We start from the raw sequence: 16,074 nt of genomic DNA on the forward strand, positions 1-16,074 counted from the left end.
CAGACATATATCCAATCCGTTGGAACGTGTTGGTGTTCTGGGGTGCTGTGGAGCTTTGCGGATCTGCCTTTCAGTGTTTTTTCATTTTGACCCTTCAGTTTGTGAAGCTTGCCTTGACTTTTGTGTTTGAAGGGTGGGGGAAGATTGGTGGTTCTGGCTTTTAACTACTACTCAGCTGACCCCTTCAGTCAGTGAAGCTTGCCCTGGCATTGTTGATCTAGTGTTGTGTGAGGAATTGCCAACTGTCTTTCTGCATGAACTCTGCCCTTTGGCCTGTCAAGCTTGTCCTGGCTCTGGCTGTTCTGTGTGATGGAGGAGCTTGGTGGGACAGCCATTAGTGGTTACACCACTGGGCTATTTCGCTAGTGAAGCTTATTCTTGCGTTGGTGGGCCCAGTGTGTGTTTGGGGGGAGGAGCTAGCTGTTTCACCTTTTAACAGTTTCTCAGCCTGCCCTTCAGTTCAGGAAGCATGCCCTGGTGTTGTTGTTCCGATGTTTGTGGGTTACTTGGCTGTTTTACCTTTTAACAGTTTCACAGATGGGCTCTTCAGACTGTGAAGCTTGTCATGGTGTCACAGGGTGGGGGAAGCTTTGTGGTTCCACCTTTCAGCGTTTTCACCATCAGGCTCTTCGGTTCACGAAGCTTGTTCTGAGGTTGGCGGCAAGTTTGGTGGTTTTGCCTTTAGATCTTAACAGTTCTGCCTTTGGCGGTTTCCTAGCCAGGCCCTTTAATCTTGAGTTAATGGTGTACTGGTTTGCTGGGGAGCTTGACATTTCTGTCTTTTGATGGTCTTGCAGCCATGCAATTCAGTCAGAGAATCTCGCCCTGGTGTTGGTTTTCTGAAATGGTGGAGAGGAGCTTGATACTTGCACTGTTCAGCCGTTTCTCAGCTGTGCTGTTCAGTCTATGAACCTTGCCCTGGCATGGGTGAAATTGGCGGTTTCACCTTTTGGCGGTCTCTCAACCAGGCCCTTTAGTCTATAAAGCATACCATACATTAGCATTGGTATTCCGTGGTCAGTGGGAGTGTAGCAGTTCACCATTTTAGTAGATTCTCTATCAGGCCCTTCAATCCTTAAAGCTCGCCTGTGAGTTGGGTTTTACAGGTGGTGGGAGCTTGGCTGTATGTTCTGCCATATTGGTAGATTCGCAGCTGGGCCCTTGAGTCCATGAGACTTCCTTTGTTGTTGGTGTTTGTCAGTGTGGGGTCGGGGGAGGCACTTCTTGTTCCACTTTTTAGCTGTTTCTCAACCAGACAATTGAGTCTATGAAGCTTGACCTAGCATTGGTGTTTCGAGGTGTGTGTGTGCTGGGGTATTGGCGGTTACGGCATTAGGCAGTTTCTCATCTGGGCCCCTCAGTTGGCCATAGTTTTCCTGGCCTTGATGATCCCAAGATATTGGGAAAGATTGGCCTTTCTACATTTCAATGATTTTCCTTACACCAGTTTTGCAGCCGGGCCCTTTAATATGTGAAGCTTGCACTTGTCTGCCTGGGGTGTGTTAGAGGTTGGCAGTTCTACCGTTTGGCAGACCATTATGGAGGCAGGCTTTTAGTCTGTGAAGCTTGCCTTGGTGGGGGTTGGGAGATTGGCAGTCCTCTTTTTGATGTTTTTTAGCTTGGCCTATCTGTCTTTGAGGCTTGCCCCGGTGTTGGTGTTATTGGGTTGGAGGAGCTTAGCTTTTTCACCTTTTGGTAGGTTAACAGCTTTGACTTACAGTCCTTGAGGCCTGTCCTTTCATTGGTGTGCCAAGGTGGAGAAACTAGGTGGGTCTACCTCTTGGTAGTTTCTCAACCAGGCTTTTGAGTCTGTGAAGTTTTCCCATAACATTGCTATTCCAGGGTGTTGGGGCAGGTTGGTGGTTCTGGGCCCAACACGAGCTTCACAGACTGATGGGTCCACGGTGTGTGAGAGCTTGGTGGTTTTTGGTTTTCATCAGGCGTTTTTGGAGTTGAGCATTTGCTTCTGTGAAGCTTTGCCTGGTGTTGGTGTTTCCAGAGTGGGGAAGAACTTGTCAATTACCCCTTGTGGTAGTTTCGCAGCAGCCTCATTAGTCCATGAAGCTTGCCCTGGTGGTGTTTCAGGAAATGTGGGGAGCATGACAGTTCCAACTTCGAGCACTTTCGCAGTAGTGTGGAAAGTTTTCCCCAGCATTGGTGATTCTTTGGGTAGTGTACAACTTAGCAGTTCTGCCTTTTGGTGGTTTCGCAGCTGGGCTTTTTATTCCCAGAAGCTTGTCCTGGTGTTTCCAGAGTGGGGAGAGCTTGGCAGTTCAGATTTTCAGCTGTTTCACAGGAGGGCCCTTCGGTCTATGAAGCTAGTTCAAGGCTGGTATTCCTGCAGAGGAGAGAGCTAGGCAGTTCTACATTTTATTCTGTTTTGCAGTCAGACCCTTCAGTCCACAAAACGTTTATTGGAGTGTGGGGAGAGAATTTTGTATATTGCGATTCCACCTTTAATGCTTGGCTGTTCAACTTTTGGCATTGTTATAGCTGGGCCCCTTAGTCCATGATGATTACCTTGGCAGAGGTGTAGTTTGTGGGGGGGGGGGGGCTTGACTAGCCTGCCTTTGGCGGTGCACAGCTGGACCCTGTAGCTCTTCCTGGCATTGGTGTTCTGGGGTGGTGTATAGATTGCTTTTTCTGACTCCGAGCGATTGGATCTTCAGCCTGTGGTGCTTGACCTGGCACTAGTTTTTGGAGATGGGTAAGAGTTTGCTAGTTTTGCCTTTGGCAGTTTTGCAACCACACCTTTTAGTCCATACATCTTATCCTGCCAGCGGTCTTCCAGGGTGGGGAGAAGTTGGGGGATCCACCTTTTGGCTTTTTCACTGTCAAGCCCCTCAGTCTATGACGCTTGACCTGGTGCTGGTGTTTAAGAATGTGTGAGAGCTCTCTCACTGTCCATGACACTTATCATGGCATTGATCTGCCACAGTGGAGAAAGCTTTGTTTCCACCTTTGGTGATTTTGCATCCTGGGATGGGCAAGAGCTTGGTGGCTCCACCTTTCAGTGGTTTCATAGCTGGGCCCGTCAGTTCATGAAGGTTGGTGTTTCAGGGAAAAATTTAACGAGGGGGCCCTTGGTATTGTGTAGCTTACTTTGGTATTGGCATTTAGGTTTGCAAGATAACTTTGTGGTTCAGTCTTTGGCCCTTCCGCAGTTGGACCCTTCAGTTTGTGAAGCTTGCCCTGGTAATAGTATAAAGGGTTGAGGAGATCTGTGTTCGCGCCTTCCAGTGGGTTCACAGACTGGCATTTCAGCCCTTGAAGTTTACCCTGGTGTTGTTGATCTGGGGTGAGGCAAAGACTGCTGGTCCCACCTTTTGGTGGTTTCACAGCCAGATCCTTCTGTCCATGAAGCTTGCCCTGGTGTTCGTGTTCTGGTTTGGGGAGAGATTTCACAGCAGGGTTTTTCAGTCTGTGAAACTTACCCTGGTGTTGATGTTTCAGTTTGGAGAGACCTTGGCAACTCAATATTTGCTATTTTCTCAACCGAGACCTTCATTCTGTGACCCTTGCCCTTATGTGGGTTCTTCAAAGTGTGGGAAAGCTTGGTAGTTCCACAGCCAGACCCTGCTCTACTGTGATGCTATCCCAGGGATTGGTGTTCCTGGGTAGGGTAGAGCTTGACTGTTCTGCCTTTGGCAATTTCTCAGCCTGGCTCTTCAGTTTGTCTTGCCCTGTTGTTGGTGTTATGAGGTGCAGGTGAGCTAGGCAAGACGCCCTTTGTCTGTTTCGCATCCAGGCCCTTCAGTCCGTGAGGCGTACCCTGGCCTTGCTGTTCCGGGGTGGAGGATGCGCTTGGCAGTTCTGGCTTTCAGCAGTTTAGCAGCCGGTCCTTCAGACCATGAACCTTGCCTTAGTGTTGATATTCCAGAATGGGAGATACATGAGCATTTCCATCTTGGGACTTTCAGTCTGTGAAGCCTGTCCTGTTGTTCGTATTCCAGGGATTACGGAAGCTTGGCAGTTTTATCTGTGGTGTTTCACAGCTGAGACCTTCAATCTGTGAACCTTTACAAGCATTGGTGTTCCAGGCGGGGGGACAGGTTGGGGAGGGGTCTTGGCAGTTCTGCTTTTCAGCGGTTTTGCATTTGGGCCCTTTAGGCCAAGAATATTTCCTTGATGTTGGTGTTCTGGGATTAGGGAGAGCTTTCATAGCGGGCCGTCTAGTTTGTGAACTTTGCTCTGTTTTGTTGATCCGGTTTCTGAGAGAAATAAGTGGTTCAGACTTTGATAGTTTTGGTACCAAACCCTTCAGTCTGTGAAGCTTGCTTTGGTGTTTGTGGTCTTGGGTCGAGGAGTTTAGTGGTTCCACTTATCAGCAGTTTCGCAGCCGGGCTCTTCAGTTTGTGAAACTTGCACTGGCCTTGGTGTTCCGAGGTGAATGAGAGCATGGCAGTGCCACAGCCAATCACTTCATTCAAGCTTGATCTGGCATTGGTAATCCAGGGTAGGAACAAGATTGATGGTTCCCTCTTTGGAGGTTATGCAGCCAGGCACTATAGTCTGTGTAGCTTGCCCTGACTGTGGTATATTTGTTAGGTGGGGAGCTAGATGTCCCCTTTTTGGCTGTTTTGCAGCTGCGCTTTTAAGTCTGTGAAACTAGCACTAACCTTGGTATTTCTGGGTGGGAGCTTAGCAGTTCCACAGCCAGTTTCTTCCGTCCTTGAAGCTTGACCTGGCATTGGTGGTCTGGGGTAGGAGTGAGCTTGACGGTATGAACATTGCAGGTTTTCAAGCCCGTCACTTCAGTTTTTGAATCTGACCCTGGTGTTGGTGTTGCGGTTTGGAGAGACCTTGGAAGTTTAGCATTTAGCAATTTCTCAGCCAAGCCATTTATTCTGTGATTTTTGCCTGGTGTTGGTTCTGGAGTGTGAGAAAGCTTGGTAGTTTTGCAGATGGGCCCTGCTCTTCCTTGAAGCTAGACCTGGGACTGGTGTTTTTGGGTAAGGTAGCCCTTAACTGTTCTGCCTTTGGCACTTTCTCAGCCTGGCCCTTAAGTTTGTGAACCTTGCCCTGGCATCAGTATTATGAGGTGGGATGTCCTCGACGGAATGTCCTTTGGCAGTTTCACAGCCAGGCCCTTCAGTCCGTCAAGCTTTCCATTGCAATGGTTTTCCGGCTGGATATTAAGCTTTGCAGTTCCAACTTTTGGCAGTTTAGCAGCTGGTCCCTTCAGTCTTTGAACCTTGCCCTAGTGTTGATGTTATGGAATGAGGAGACATTGTCATTTCCTCCTTTGTGAGATTTTGCAGCTGGGACGTTCTGTCCATGAAGCCTTCCCTGGTGTTCATATTCTGGGGAAAGGGGGCACTTGCCAGATCCATCTGTGTTTTTTTTGCAGATTTTATCTTCAATCTGTGTAGCGTTCCCTATCATTGGTGTTCCAGGGTGGGGTGGAGCTTGACCGTGCCTTTCAGCATTTTCACAACCGGACCCTCCAGGCCATGAATCTTTCTCTGGTGTTTGTGTTCCAGGATTGGGTAGAGCTTCAAAGCTGTGCCATTCAGTTTGTAAAGCTTGCACTGGTTTGTAATTCCAGTTTGTGGAAGAACTTGATGTTTCTTCCTTCGGCATTTCCAATGTTGAACCCTTCAGCTCATGGAGTTTGCCCTGATGTTGGTGGTCTGGAGTGGAGGATGAGTTTTGTGGTTATGCCTTTCAGCAGTTTCACAGTCTGTCTCTTCAGTGCTTGAAGCTTGTCCTGGCATTGGTTGTCCGGGGTAGGAAGGAGTTTGACAGTTACCCCTTTGGAGGTTTCACAGCTGGGCACTTCAGTCTGCGTAGCTTGCCCTGGTATATTGGTTTGGTGGGAAGGTAGAAAGCTTCACTTTCGGGTGTTTTTTTAGTCTAGCCCTTTAGACATGCAGGTTGCCCTGGACTTGGTCATCCAGGGTGGAGGAGAGACTGGCTGTTCTGACTTTCTGTGGTTTCCTAACCAAGCCCTTCAGTCCCTGAAGCTGCTCTGGTGTTGTCGTTTCAGGAAGGGGACAGATTGGCATTTCTGCCTTTTGACAGCTTTGTAGCTGGGCCCTTCAGTCTGTTGGTGTTCCTGGGTGGGGGAGAGCTTGGCAGTTTGGCAGTTACGCAGTCTGCCTCTTCAATCTTTGAAGCTTGTCCTAGCATTGGTGGTCTGTGGTAGGAGGGAGTTTGATGGTTTACGATTTGAAGGTTTCGCATTTGGGTATTTCAGTCTGTGTAGCTTGCCTCCGATGCGGTATACTGGTTAGGTGGGGAGATAGACCGGTTATGATTTTAAAGTTGGACCCTTCAGCCCATGCAGGTTGCCCTGGCATTGGTGAGGAAGAGACTGGTGGTTCCGCCTTTCAGTGGTTGCACAGCCAAGCCCTAAAGTCCTTGAAGTTTGCCCTGGTGTTGGTGTTCTAGGATGGGGAGAGATTGGTATTTCTGCAATTTGGCAGTTTTGCAGCTGGCCACTTCAGTCTATGATGCTTTCCATGGCATTAGTGTTGCAGGTTATGGGAGATATTGGTGGATCTAATGTTTAGTGGTTTTGCTCGTCAGTTTATGCCACGTGCCCTTGATTGGTGTTCCAGGTTGGGGTAGGACTTGGCGGTTCCACCTTTTAGCAGTTTTGCAGTTTGTGGATCTTGTCCTGGTGTTCCAGGGTGTAGCAGGGCTTGGCAGTTCCTTGTTTGGTAGTTTCTGAGCAGGGCCTTTCAGTCAGTCAAGCTTCTCTTGGCAGTGGTGTATCCGAGTGAGGAGGAGTGCTTGATGATTTTCGCAGCCAGGCCCTTGAGTCCTAAAACCTGCCCTGTTATTTGGGGTTCTGGGCCCTTCAGTGCATGAAGCATATATTGGGGTGGGGAACGTTTGGTGGTTCCACCTTTGGAGCTTGGTGGTTCTGCCTTTGTTGGTTTCACAGCCAAGCCCTTCAGTTCATGTAGCTTTCCCTGGTTGCGGTATATTGGGTTGAGGTAGCTTGATAGCTCCAGTTTTATAGTTCGCCGTTCAGTCCTTGTAGTGTCACTGGTGGCGGTGTGTCATGGGCAATGTGGGGTGGAAAGGTTGATGGTTCTGCTTTTGGCATTTTCACAGCCAGGTCCCCCAGTCTTTAAAGATTGCCCTCATGGTGATGTACATGGTTTGGGAGAAGTTTGATGGTTCTGCCTTTGATGGTTTAGTGCCAGAGCCTTCAGTTTGTGACGCTTGTTCTGACACAGAGGAGAGATGAACGGTTCCATCTTTTGGCAATTTTTGCAACCAAGCCTTTCTGTGCATGAAGCTTCCCTGGGGTTGGTATTCCGGATGGGGTGAGATTGGCTTTTCCGCCTTTCTGCAGTGTTTCCTCCAGGCCCACTAGTCTGTAAAGTTTGCTATGGCGTTGGTGTTCTGGGGTGGGGGAGATATTTGCAGTTTTAGCCATTTTGCAGCTGGGCCCTTCAGTCCATGATAGATGCCCTGGCATTGGTATTCCACGTGGGGGAAAGCTGGGCAGTTCCTCCGTTTACTGTTTTGCAGCTGGGCCTCTCCATCCTTGACCTTGCCTGTTGGCTCCACCTTTGGCAGTTTCAGGGGTATTACTTTGAGTTTTATCAAATATGAAAATAAAACTAGAATATTTGTGCTGTTATTTAATCATTAAATGTACACTGATGAATAAATTCCTGATGAATGTTAATGCTATGAATACCCAAAAATGATACATTACCACACTCGTATGAAAATTTTAGCCCTATAGTTCAAGCACATGGGCCTATCTGCAGCTTCAAAGTTTTGCTGCCTATCTACAGTTTTGTTCTGAATCCTTTCGAGACCTGTTTTATATACATTGCATGCTTTTCATTTGTTTGTTTTGTGTCCTTTAAAAATCCTTGCATTGTTAATGGTCAGCCCTTGCTCTTTGTCCCTCATTTTTGTCTTTCTTTCCTCCCATAGAGCAAGGACCAAGTAGTGTATCTTTACGCGTTGGTTGTTTATCTGTTCGTTTTGGGGACTATGTTTTTAATTTGTTTCCTGCCCATGTTACAGTTTGCCTTTGCTCAGCTTCGGTGCCCATAGCTGCTTGCATTTTAATGCAGCATTTGTCCCACCCACCACCTCCCATGTTGCTTCGTGCCCAACCACCCTACCACCATGTCTCTGTTTGTTTTTTAAAAGTTTATTTTCAATGTTCTTCCAGGCTTCCGTGGAGCGCATGAGGCATTCCAGGCCCTCCTACTCCCCCTTGTGCCTGGTGTGCCCCACCCTCACTGCTCCCGCCATGTTACTTGTTCCGGGTTTATGATTGATCCAACCAATGTTGTAAGAGAGCTGGCTGTACTACGATACACACGGATGACGTGATTGCTTCCAATTCAGCGCCTGCTGCCAAAAGGCTCGTGGCCATTACCAAAGTCAAATTGAAGGTTGGCTCGCTCCCTGAGCAGGGGGTAGGTGCAGTGGTGCTGGTTGGCTCTTGCAGTGGTGGGCAGTTCTCAGGTTGGAGGTTGTCTTGTGCGCCTGACACTTCTCACTGTGCCACTGGCATGGTCTTAGACTGGAAACAGCGGAGTGAACCTGCCCCCTCTACTTGCCCCTGTTGGACAGCAGCACGTGCTTGTAAGTCGGGGGCCCGACCCCCTCAACCAGGTCTCAGGATGCTGCTCCTGCACCTGTCCCAGGGAAGATGATGAGCCTGTGCAGCGCTGTGCAGCTGCTCTGCCTGCTACTTTGGTGAGACCCCTCTGTGTGTTGGTATTGAGTAGGTACCACTGTTGTGTGACATCCTATTTTTCCCTCTTGATGGAGTAACATTCTGAAGCATGACTCTTCCCTCTTTGGTTTAGAGAGACATTAGAGTGTGAGCCCTTTTCCTGTGTAGTGAGACTGAAGGTTATGTTTATCCCCAGTATATTGATGCTACAAAGTCTGAAGCTCTAGTTTTATTCAGGGTGTCAACTCCCACATACGAAGTGGAACAGTGAAGCGTGAGTAGTGAGATGCTTGGTGGGAGAATCCATCATTGCAGAGCTTCTCCCAAGCATTCGGCTCTGGTGATATTGAGACCTTTGCTTGTGAGAACAAACTTATAAGTGAGGCAGTTGAGTTTGCGACCCATGGCAGTTGTGAAACTCCGAGGTAAGCGCACCCCCAGCATAGTGAAGCACTCGGGTATGATAACATTTTCAATTGTGGGAGTCCGAGGACGTATGAGTGCTCTCCTCTGTTGTGAGGCTCTGTGGAATAAGACCTCCTGAAGTAATGAGATCTTGTGGTATGAGACGTTCTGCCTTAGTGAGATGGTCGGGTTTAATGACTATCCTATACTGTGATGTTTTCGAGTGTGAGACCTCAAGTGATCTGAGAGTGTACTGTAACCAAATAGGTGTTCCAATTATTGCGCATGACTCATTCAGCAAGTCCATTATTTTTTTTATATCTAACAGCACTCTATTATGCCGATATTTTTTAAACCATACTTACAATGCCTAAAAAGCTTAAATGAAACATGCTTTTGGTTAAGTAATCAGTACTGACTGTGTTTTGCATGAAATGTGGATACTGAGTATACACGTAACCCACCATGGTGTAAAAATCCCCTAGATTATTTGGGTGTTCCAATGGCACTAGGTTGTACTGTCGCTGTCCCTGCCAAGGTATAGCAGCCTTTCAAATGTACTTAACCTACTGGGCAATCTCTTGGTTTTTCTATTGTCCAGAAAGCCACTACTTAGGATGGGAAATGGTCTAGCTACTAATAGGTTGACTTGTCTCACCTGTTTGCCAACACTGGCTTCCTCATTGTTTGATTCTGAGCAAATCATTGTATTCACTGGCACCTGGTTTCACCCACACATCAACACTACCAAGCATATGGAATGTTTTCATGTTTTAGAAAAGGGGAATTTTAAATGAAGAGGAAGTCCATCTTTAGATTGCAATTTCAGTTATACTTCACTTGGTCTCCAGCTGTTTGTAAAGTAGACTTAAGATGCCATTGAAAGTATGTCTTTGGGGAGTCTGGTGTGTCAATGTAATGTTTATTTGATCATGTGGTGTAGCTGTTATTTTGCAAAGCGGACATATTTGGAGGTTTTGTGGAATGACAGTATGTGGCCAATGTAGAAATGTTTGAGGTTTTGGGGTCCTTTTTTAGTTGGTAGAGAAACAGGTGTAGTTGATGATGTGGAGTGAGACGTTATTAAATGCTAGGTAGTCTTGGAGGATCTGCAATACATTTAAGAGTCGGTGGCCATAAGTACTCATATAATCCTTAAATTAACTAACTTTTGTTCCTTTGTTTAGCATGTTGTCTGAAGCCACTTTACAGAGATTTGTTTAGACCTTTTGTGACATCGCAGTGACTGATAACATGTTTGCGAGTTCTGGGTAGGTTGAAGTTATGTGGAACTCTCTTGCCAAGGCCTGCCCCTCCTAAGTGTTATGGGGCAAGGCACAGTGACTTGGAACATGTCTGTCAGGTGTGTGCATGTGATAGTAACATGACTCGCTTGACAGGATCCCCCACCCCTTCTAAGTGTTATGGGACAGTTGTGCTTGGTTGGTAGTTGAATCTCTAATTAAATCAGTTTTTTTCCTCTGTGTCCTCTTAAATGCAGTTTGATTAATCAGTGCCAGTTATAGATGTGATATGCACATTTAAAACATTTTTTTTGTCTATTCACCTTTCTTTGAAAATCTTGATGTAACTACTTGCAAACTATTTTGATTTTCTCTACAATTATGTAGTCCTTTTTTAGGTCGAGCCTAGGCAGCGCGTGCGCGGTCTCTCCGAGACATTATGTATTCACTCTGTGGACTTACAGTCTACCCATTGCCATTTTATTTGTCCCTCTGATTGTCGTTCCAAAATGCATGCTTGCTACTGGTTAATTGTTTTTCTTTGTCCCTCCTTTTTGTTTGGTTTTCTCCCACTCAGAGCCGCCCAATTACTGTTAACATTACCCTTCTGTGTTTGTGTTCATTTGGGGGACTGTTTTTTTATTTCATGCCTTCTCGTGTCACTGTTTGCCCGTGTTTGGTGTTTCAGCTTTGGCGCCCATCACTTAATCTCCCCATAGCTGCTCCCACCACCCATCCAAGGTCGCTGCTTGCCTGACCTTCTTTGGATCCACTGCCTTCTCTGCTCTCCAGGATACACTGTTGCCTTTCTGTGAAACAATTGCTATCCCAGGCAGATTGTTTACAAATCTGTTTTATTTGTTGTGGTTGAACACTTCTAAAAGTAAGGAATATATTGGCTCATTGGCTGACTTTTGCTCTTCTGATTGGCACGATTGTTGCAGGTAAGGGCCGACCCACTCTGTTTAAAAATGTTGTTCCCTGTTGTTTTTTATGTTTGATCTTTATTAGTCGAATTTCTGGCCGATTCTACAAATATGTTATTTGTGTGATTGGTGTGTATATACTTTCTTCCCGTAAACTATGCTATTAAACTGTTAGTTACAAGCTTGTAAGTGCTGTTTTTGTTATTATATTTTTATGTAAAATGGCCAATTTTCTAATTACAGTGTTCTCGTGAAGCCTGCTAAAGTTTAATATATGGACAGCCTTAGCTAACCTCCCCTTGTTAAGAATTGCTCTGCCTGGTGATAGTTTGATTTCTTCCCTTCCATGTGTCCCTGTGCGGCCTTTCCAGTGCTGTATTGCGTTTGGATTTTTTTAATGCCACTGTCCCCGCCGGCTGAAAGCTTGCCTCGTTTATTTATAGTTTTACTTTACGTTTTCGCCAGTGTCACCTGCAAATAATACACCTGCAAATAATATTTGGTGGATACATCCTAGCCGGTGAAGGGGTGGTGAGACTGGCTCCCTCTGTATTAATCAACAAGCAGCCAAGGAGGTATTGGGAAAAGATACATGTAAGCAATCTTAAAATACAGTATCAGCAAAGTTTCTCCATTTTGTGCATTTTAAATATGTTTTGGAGACATTTTATTGGCTGATTTTTTTTCTTTTTTTTTTTTTTAAAGAGCTTGATCAATGTGATCGTTTACGTTTTATTGCATTAGGGTTTAGGGAATTTAATATGTCATGGTTTAAAGTGCGTCTGTTGTATCTTATTTCACTAAAAGTCTTGTTTTATTAATTATCACGTATAAAAGCACTTCCAGATATAGAATTTCAGACTGAGTTGTACAAAATAAACACTTTAAATAAGTACTTTTCAATACAGTGCTATAATGTGCCTGTTAGTGTCAAAGGGTAGAGGAGAGGAGTTGGCCTAACGGCTAGGGCGGTCGACCTCGAATCTGGGGAACTGGGTTCGAGTCTCGGCAACGACGATGAACATCCTGTGATTCTAGGCAAAGCACTTAATCTCCCTGTGCCTAACAAAAATGAATGTGTCCTCATGCAATGCAACTGGTGCTATGTAAAGCGATCTGATACCCGATTCGGGTCAAGTTCGCGCTATATAAAACTCTAAAAAAAAAGCTTTGTTAAAACAATACACTTTTGGGAATTTTTAAGAGACTTTGTCAAATTTTCATCAAATAGCACAGAAGCCCAGCTTTGGGTGTGTGTGGCCGTTCACCAGTTGCACGTGAAGTAACAGTAGAGTGTTGTACCACCCATGACTGTGCTGCATGGCTAAATGCTGATAAGGTCTCAAAGGCGAGCCCTATTGGCTATACCAATGCTTGTTAACTAAGCGACCCGAAAATCTGCAAATATTGTCATGGCAGTCATAGCTGAGAGTTCAGTGAGGTTTATGGTTCTTAAATATTGTAAGGTGGCTTATAAACACACCGTAAGGACGGACAAATATGATGCTTTAGGTTGAGACTGTGTTGCCTTTAAATTAGACCACTCTTAGTACTGCATACATTTAAGAGCTCACTGGTGATAACTGTATCTCAGGCTCTAGCAAGCATTAGCAAAGCCAATAGGTCTCATTCATGAAACCCATTGGCTTTGCCATTGCTTTTTGTATTTTAACCGATGGCTACAGCAAATGTGTGGCCATCTTTCTATGGGCTTTTAGAAGTAATATAAAACCCATTCAAAGATGGGCATCCCAGATGTACACTCATCCCCAGCAGCAACCTTTGAAAATATATTTAATTTTTACAATTCCTTTCTAAAGATGGCCAGGTGCATCCATATCTGTCATCCTTAAAAGCATTTTATGTTTATTTATCCTGTTTGAACATGGCAACCGCGAAATGCCTGCACATCTTCTTCGACCATCTTTAAATGTGATTTGTAAAATTAGAAAAAAACAATCGAAAGAAGCTTGCTGAACATTTCCTGTATTATTATTGAAAAAGTCAATAAAGATTTTAGGATGTTTGAATGCTGTTAGGATGGTGGTCAGACAGAGCTGAATGAATGGGGTAGGGGGCAAGAGAAGCAGCAAGAAGAGGCAGGCAGGTTTTTCAAAGAGGGGGAAGAGGGAGCGGCAAATCCCTCACCGCAATGCAAGGTCTGCCATCAGCAGGAAAAGAACACATCAACCAATCAATAAATGGTAAGACTGAAAAGCTGGACTAACAAAGAAATATGGAAGAAAGCCATCAATTTAGGAGCAAGGAAGTGAGCTAGACAACCAAGCCACCTACTCATTAGCAAGGAGGCGACTTGAAGCCCACGTAAATGTGCATATCATGTATTGGAAACAGCAGATCCAGTCCACAGACCGCTAAAGCTGATTATAAGTGAGTTCTAAACACTAGGGTTATTGTTATCTGCTGAAAGAGTAAGCTTTATTTTGTGGCTTTCCTGCTTTGTTTGAAAGCAGTGTGGTTAGAAAATGTTAGGCTTCCACTCACACGTGCAAAGGCGCAAGCCGCTACTGGTAAGGAGTGAGATCATGTCTGGGTGGTTTGACGAAAGTTTGGATGCTTACAGTTTATTGTAAATATCCGCTTATATTGACTCAGTTACAAATGTTATGTATTCTTTTAGCAAATGTTTTAAGTCTGGAGCCTCGTGTATTGATTTGCACAGCCCTGGTACAATGCATGAATTGCCATAATATTGATGCTTAATGCCATTTGTATACCATCACTACTGCTGCAGAAAGCTTCAGCCTGTAAGATTGCTGTAATTTGTGTCCAGCTATGCACTCATTCACACTTTCATCAAGCCTTCCATCCATCTTTGAACTCATTATTCAAATATTCATGTACACATATAGCCATTCATCAGATCACTCCACTCACTCATTCATTCATTCATCGCCCAACAATTGACACATTTTTCACCTTCACTCAATCAGTCCCGGATACAAAGCTGCCTGCCAGCCAGTGAAGAAGCACTTTGACTTTTAAATCGTTAGACTTAATGACTTTGCCAATGCTTTTTCTTAAGTGGGTGTTTGACCAAACTTCTTTATCACACTTGCAGATGTCAATGTAGCTCTTCGAAAAATTGCCACCTTGTTACGACCAGACAAAGACATTGTTCAAGATGGAGACCACATGATCATAAAAACCCTTAGCACTTTCCGAAACTATAACATGGATTTCCATGTCGGGAAGGAGTTTGAAGAGGATTTATCTGGAGTGGATGATCGCACTTGCATGGTAAGTATTGTCACTTTGACTATAATATGCAAACATTATAGACCATGAAGAATTTGCTGATCATGATCTGAGGATGGAAGTATTTTTGTCACTCGAAAAGAAAAGGCAACAACTTCTTATACTAAAGATAGCTTGCCTGATTCACAAAGGTCAAAAACGTTTGAGTAAGTTTACTACTTTTGGTATTCACAAACTCAGAGTATAGTTTTTGTACAAAAGTGTAGCATGCATGCCTCCACCCCTTAGATGCGGGGGTGGAGTCTGGATAGTCATTAATTACAGTCATAAAGTTACGACATCCAACTTACAACCATATTTTACGACTGACTGAGACTGCACACTCATTGCGGAGACTCCGCTCTAGGGATGGAGAACTCATACAAAGATAGGACCGGCAAAGGCGTAAACTCAACACATAGTTTGTGAATACCAATTTGTAGTATGTTTTGTTGCACTGTACTACTACACACTACAGTTTGAGAATCAGACCCAATGAGTGACAATCTGCATACAAATGAAGCTTTAGTAAGTGCTGGTAAACTTATTTTGTACCCCGGCTGTACCCAATCCTAAAGAAATAAAATCGATCATACTCCCACAGTATAGTGACTTTGCCTTCTAACGGAAGAAATGGCACCAATTGCAGTACAGTGTGCAATGGGAATGGTGGCCAGTTTTTCTTTTTTTGGTGTAATCAGGGCAGTACTGTAGTTGTATTTCGTACTGTATGTAACTGCCCATCATTGTTTTAAATATGAGCCGTCCTCATTCTGTGTGAGATTTCCTCAACCAGTATGTGTCAGTACGTAGAAGCATGATGAGAATGATCACCCCCAAGGTGGTTATTTATGATCTCTTCTTATCATTTTTTAACATGAACTCTCTTTGTGATGGCTGTATATAGGCTTTCCTGTTTTCAGTTTCTTTTTTGGTAAATTCTGATGGGTTTTTTGTCCCAGTGACTTTAATATTTTGAAAAACAGTGGTTATCAGTGGTTATACATTTCCACGTCATTAAAAACAACAAACATTTTTTTCTGGTGTTTATGGAATGTTTTGCATTTTATTATTGCCGGCTTTCTGCACTGATAGTGCATGGTATATAGACAGTGTACGTACGGTGTACATAAGATCCAAATACATTTTTACAAATCAAATTTATTGTACCAGGGAGGAGGAGCCTAGCGCGCAACCAAGATGGCCGCGTAGGTGCGATGCTCCCGAGGACCTCCGCAACCTCCTACGTTTATCCTGTCTTCATCCTGCATCGGTTGAGGGAACTGTGTCGGTGAGCCTGAGCCGAGGTGGTACCCGTTTCCCGTTTTCGAATCGGACCTCGGGTGCCGGAGTGAGCACCGATTGAAGTTTGCGGCCTACTTCTCTCCTGACCCCGGATCCGCGTTTGGGGGCGACCCGGTGGCAAAGTGAACAACAACGGCGGGCTGGGCCTGGCGAGTCGCGTACCCCGCACTTTCACTTTCACTTTCGCGCCCCCTTGCTGTCTTTGCAAGTGGGATCGCGGAGCTCTTTGTGTTGGGGTGGCCTCGCTGGGAGACCCTGCCTGCCTGCTGTGGCC

General features: G+C 45.2%; 1 protein-coding gene across 1 annotated transcript in view; it reads left to right on the top strand.

The window, feature by feature from the left end:
- The window catches only part of RBP1 (retinol binding protein 1), a 110,756-nt gene that overhangs the window by 34,210 nt on the left and 60,472 nt on the right, over positions 1–16,074 (top strand). The window contains exon 2 of the mRNA XM_085634528.1: positions 14,320–14,498. Coding sequence (XP_085490654.1) covers positions 14,320–14,498 — 179 coding nt within the window. The remainder of the gene's footprint in view (positions 1–14,319; positions 14,499–16,074) is intronic.

The sequence above is a fragment of the Triturus cristatus genome, chromosome 11 (genome assembly GCF_964204655.1).
Source record: "Triturus cristatus chromosome 11, aTriCri1.1, whole genome shotgun sequence".
Classification (NCBI taxonomy): domain Eukaryota; kingdom Metazoa; phylum Chordata; class Amphibia; order Caudata; family Salamandridae; genus Triturus; species Triturus cristatus.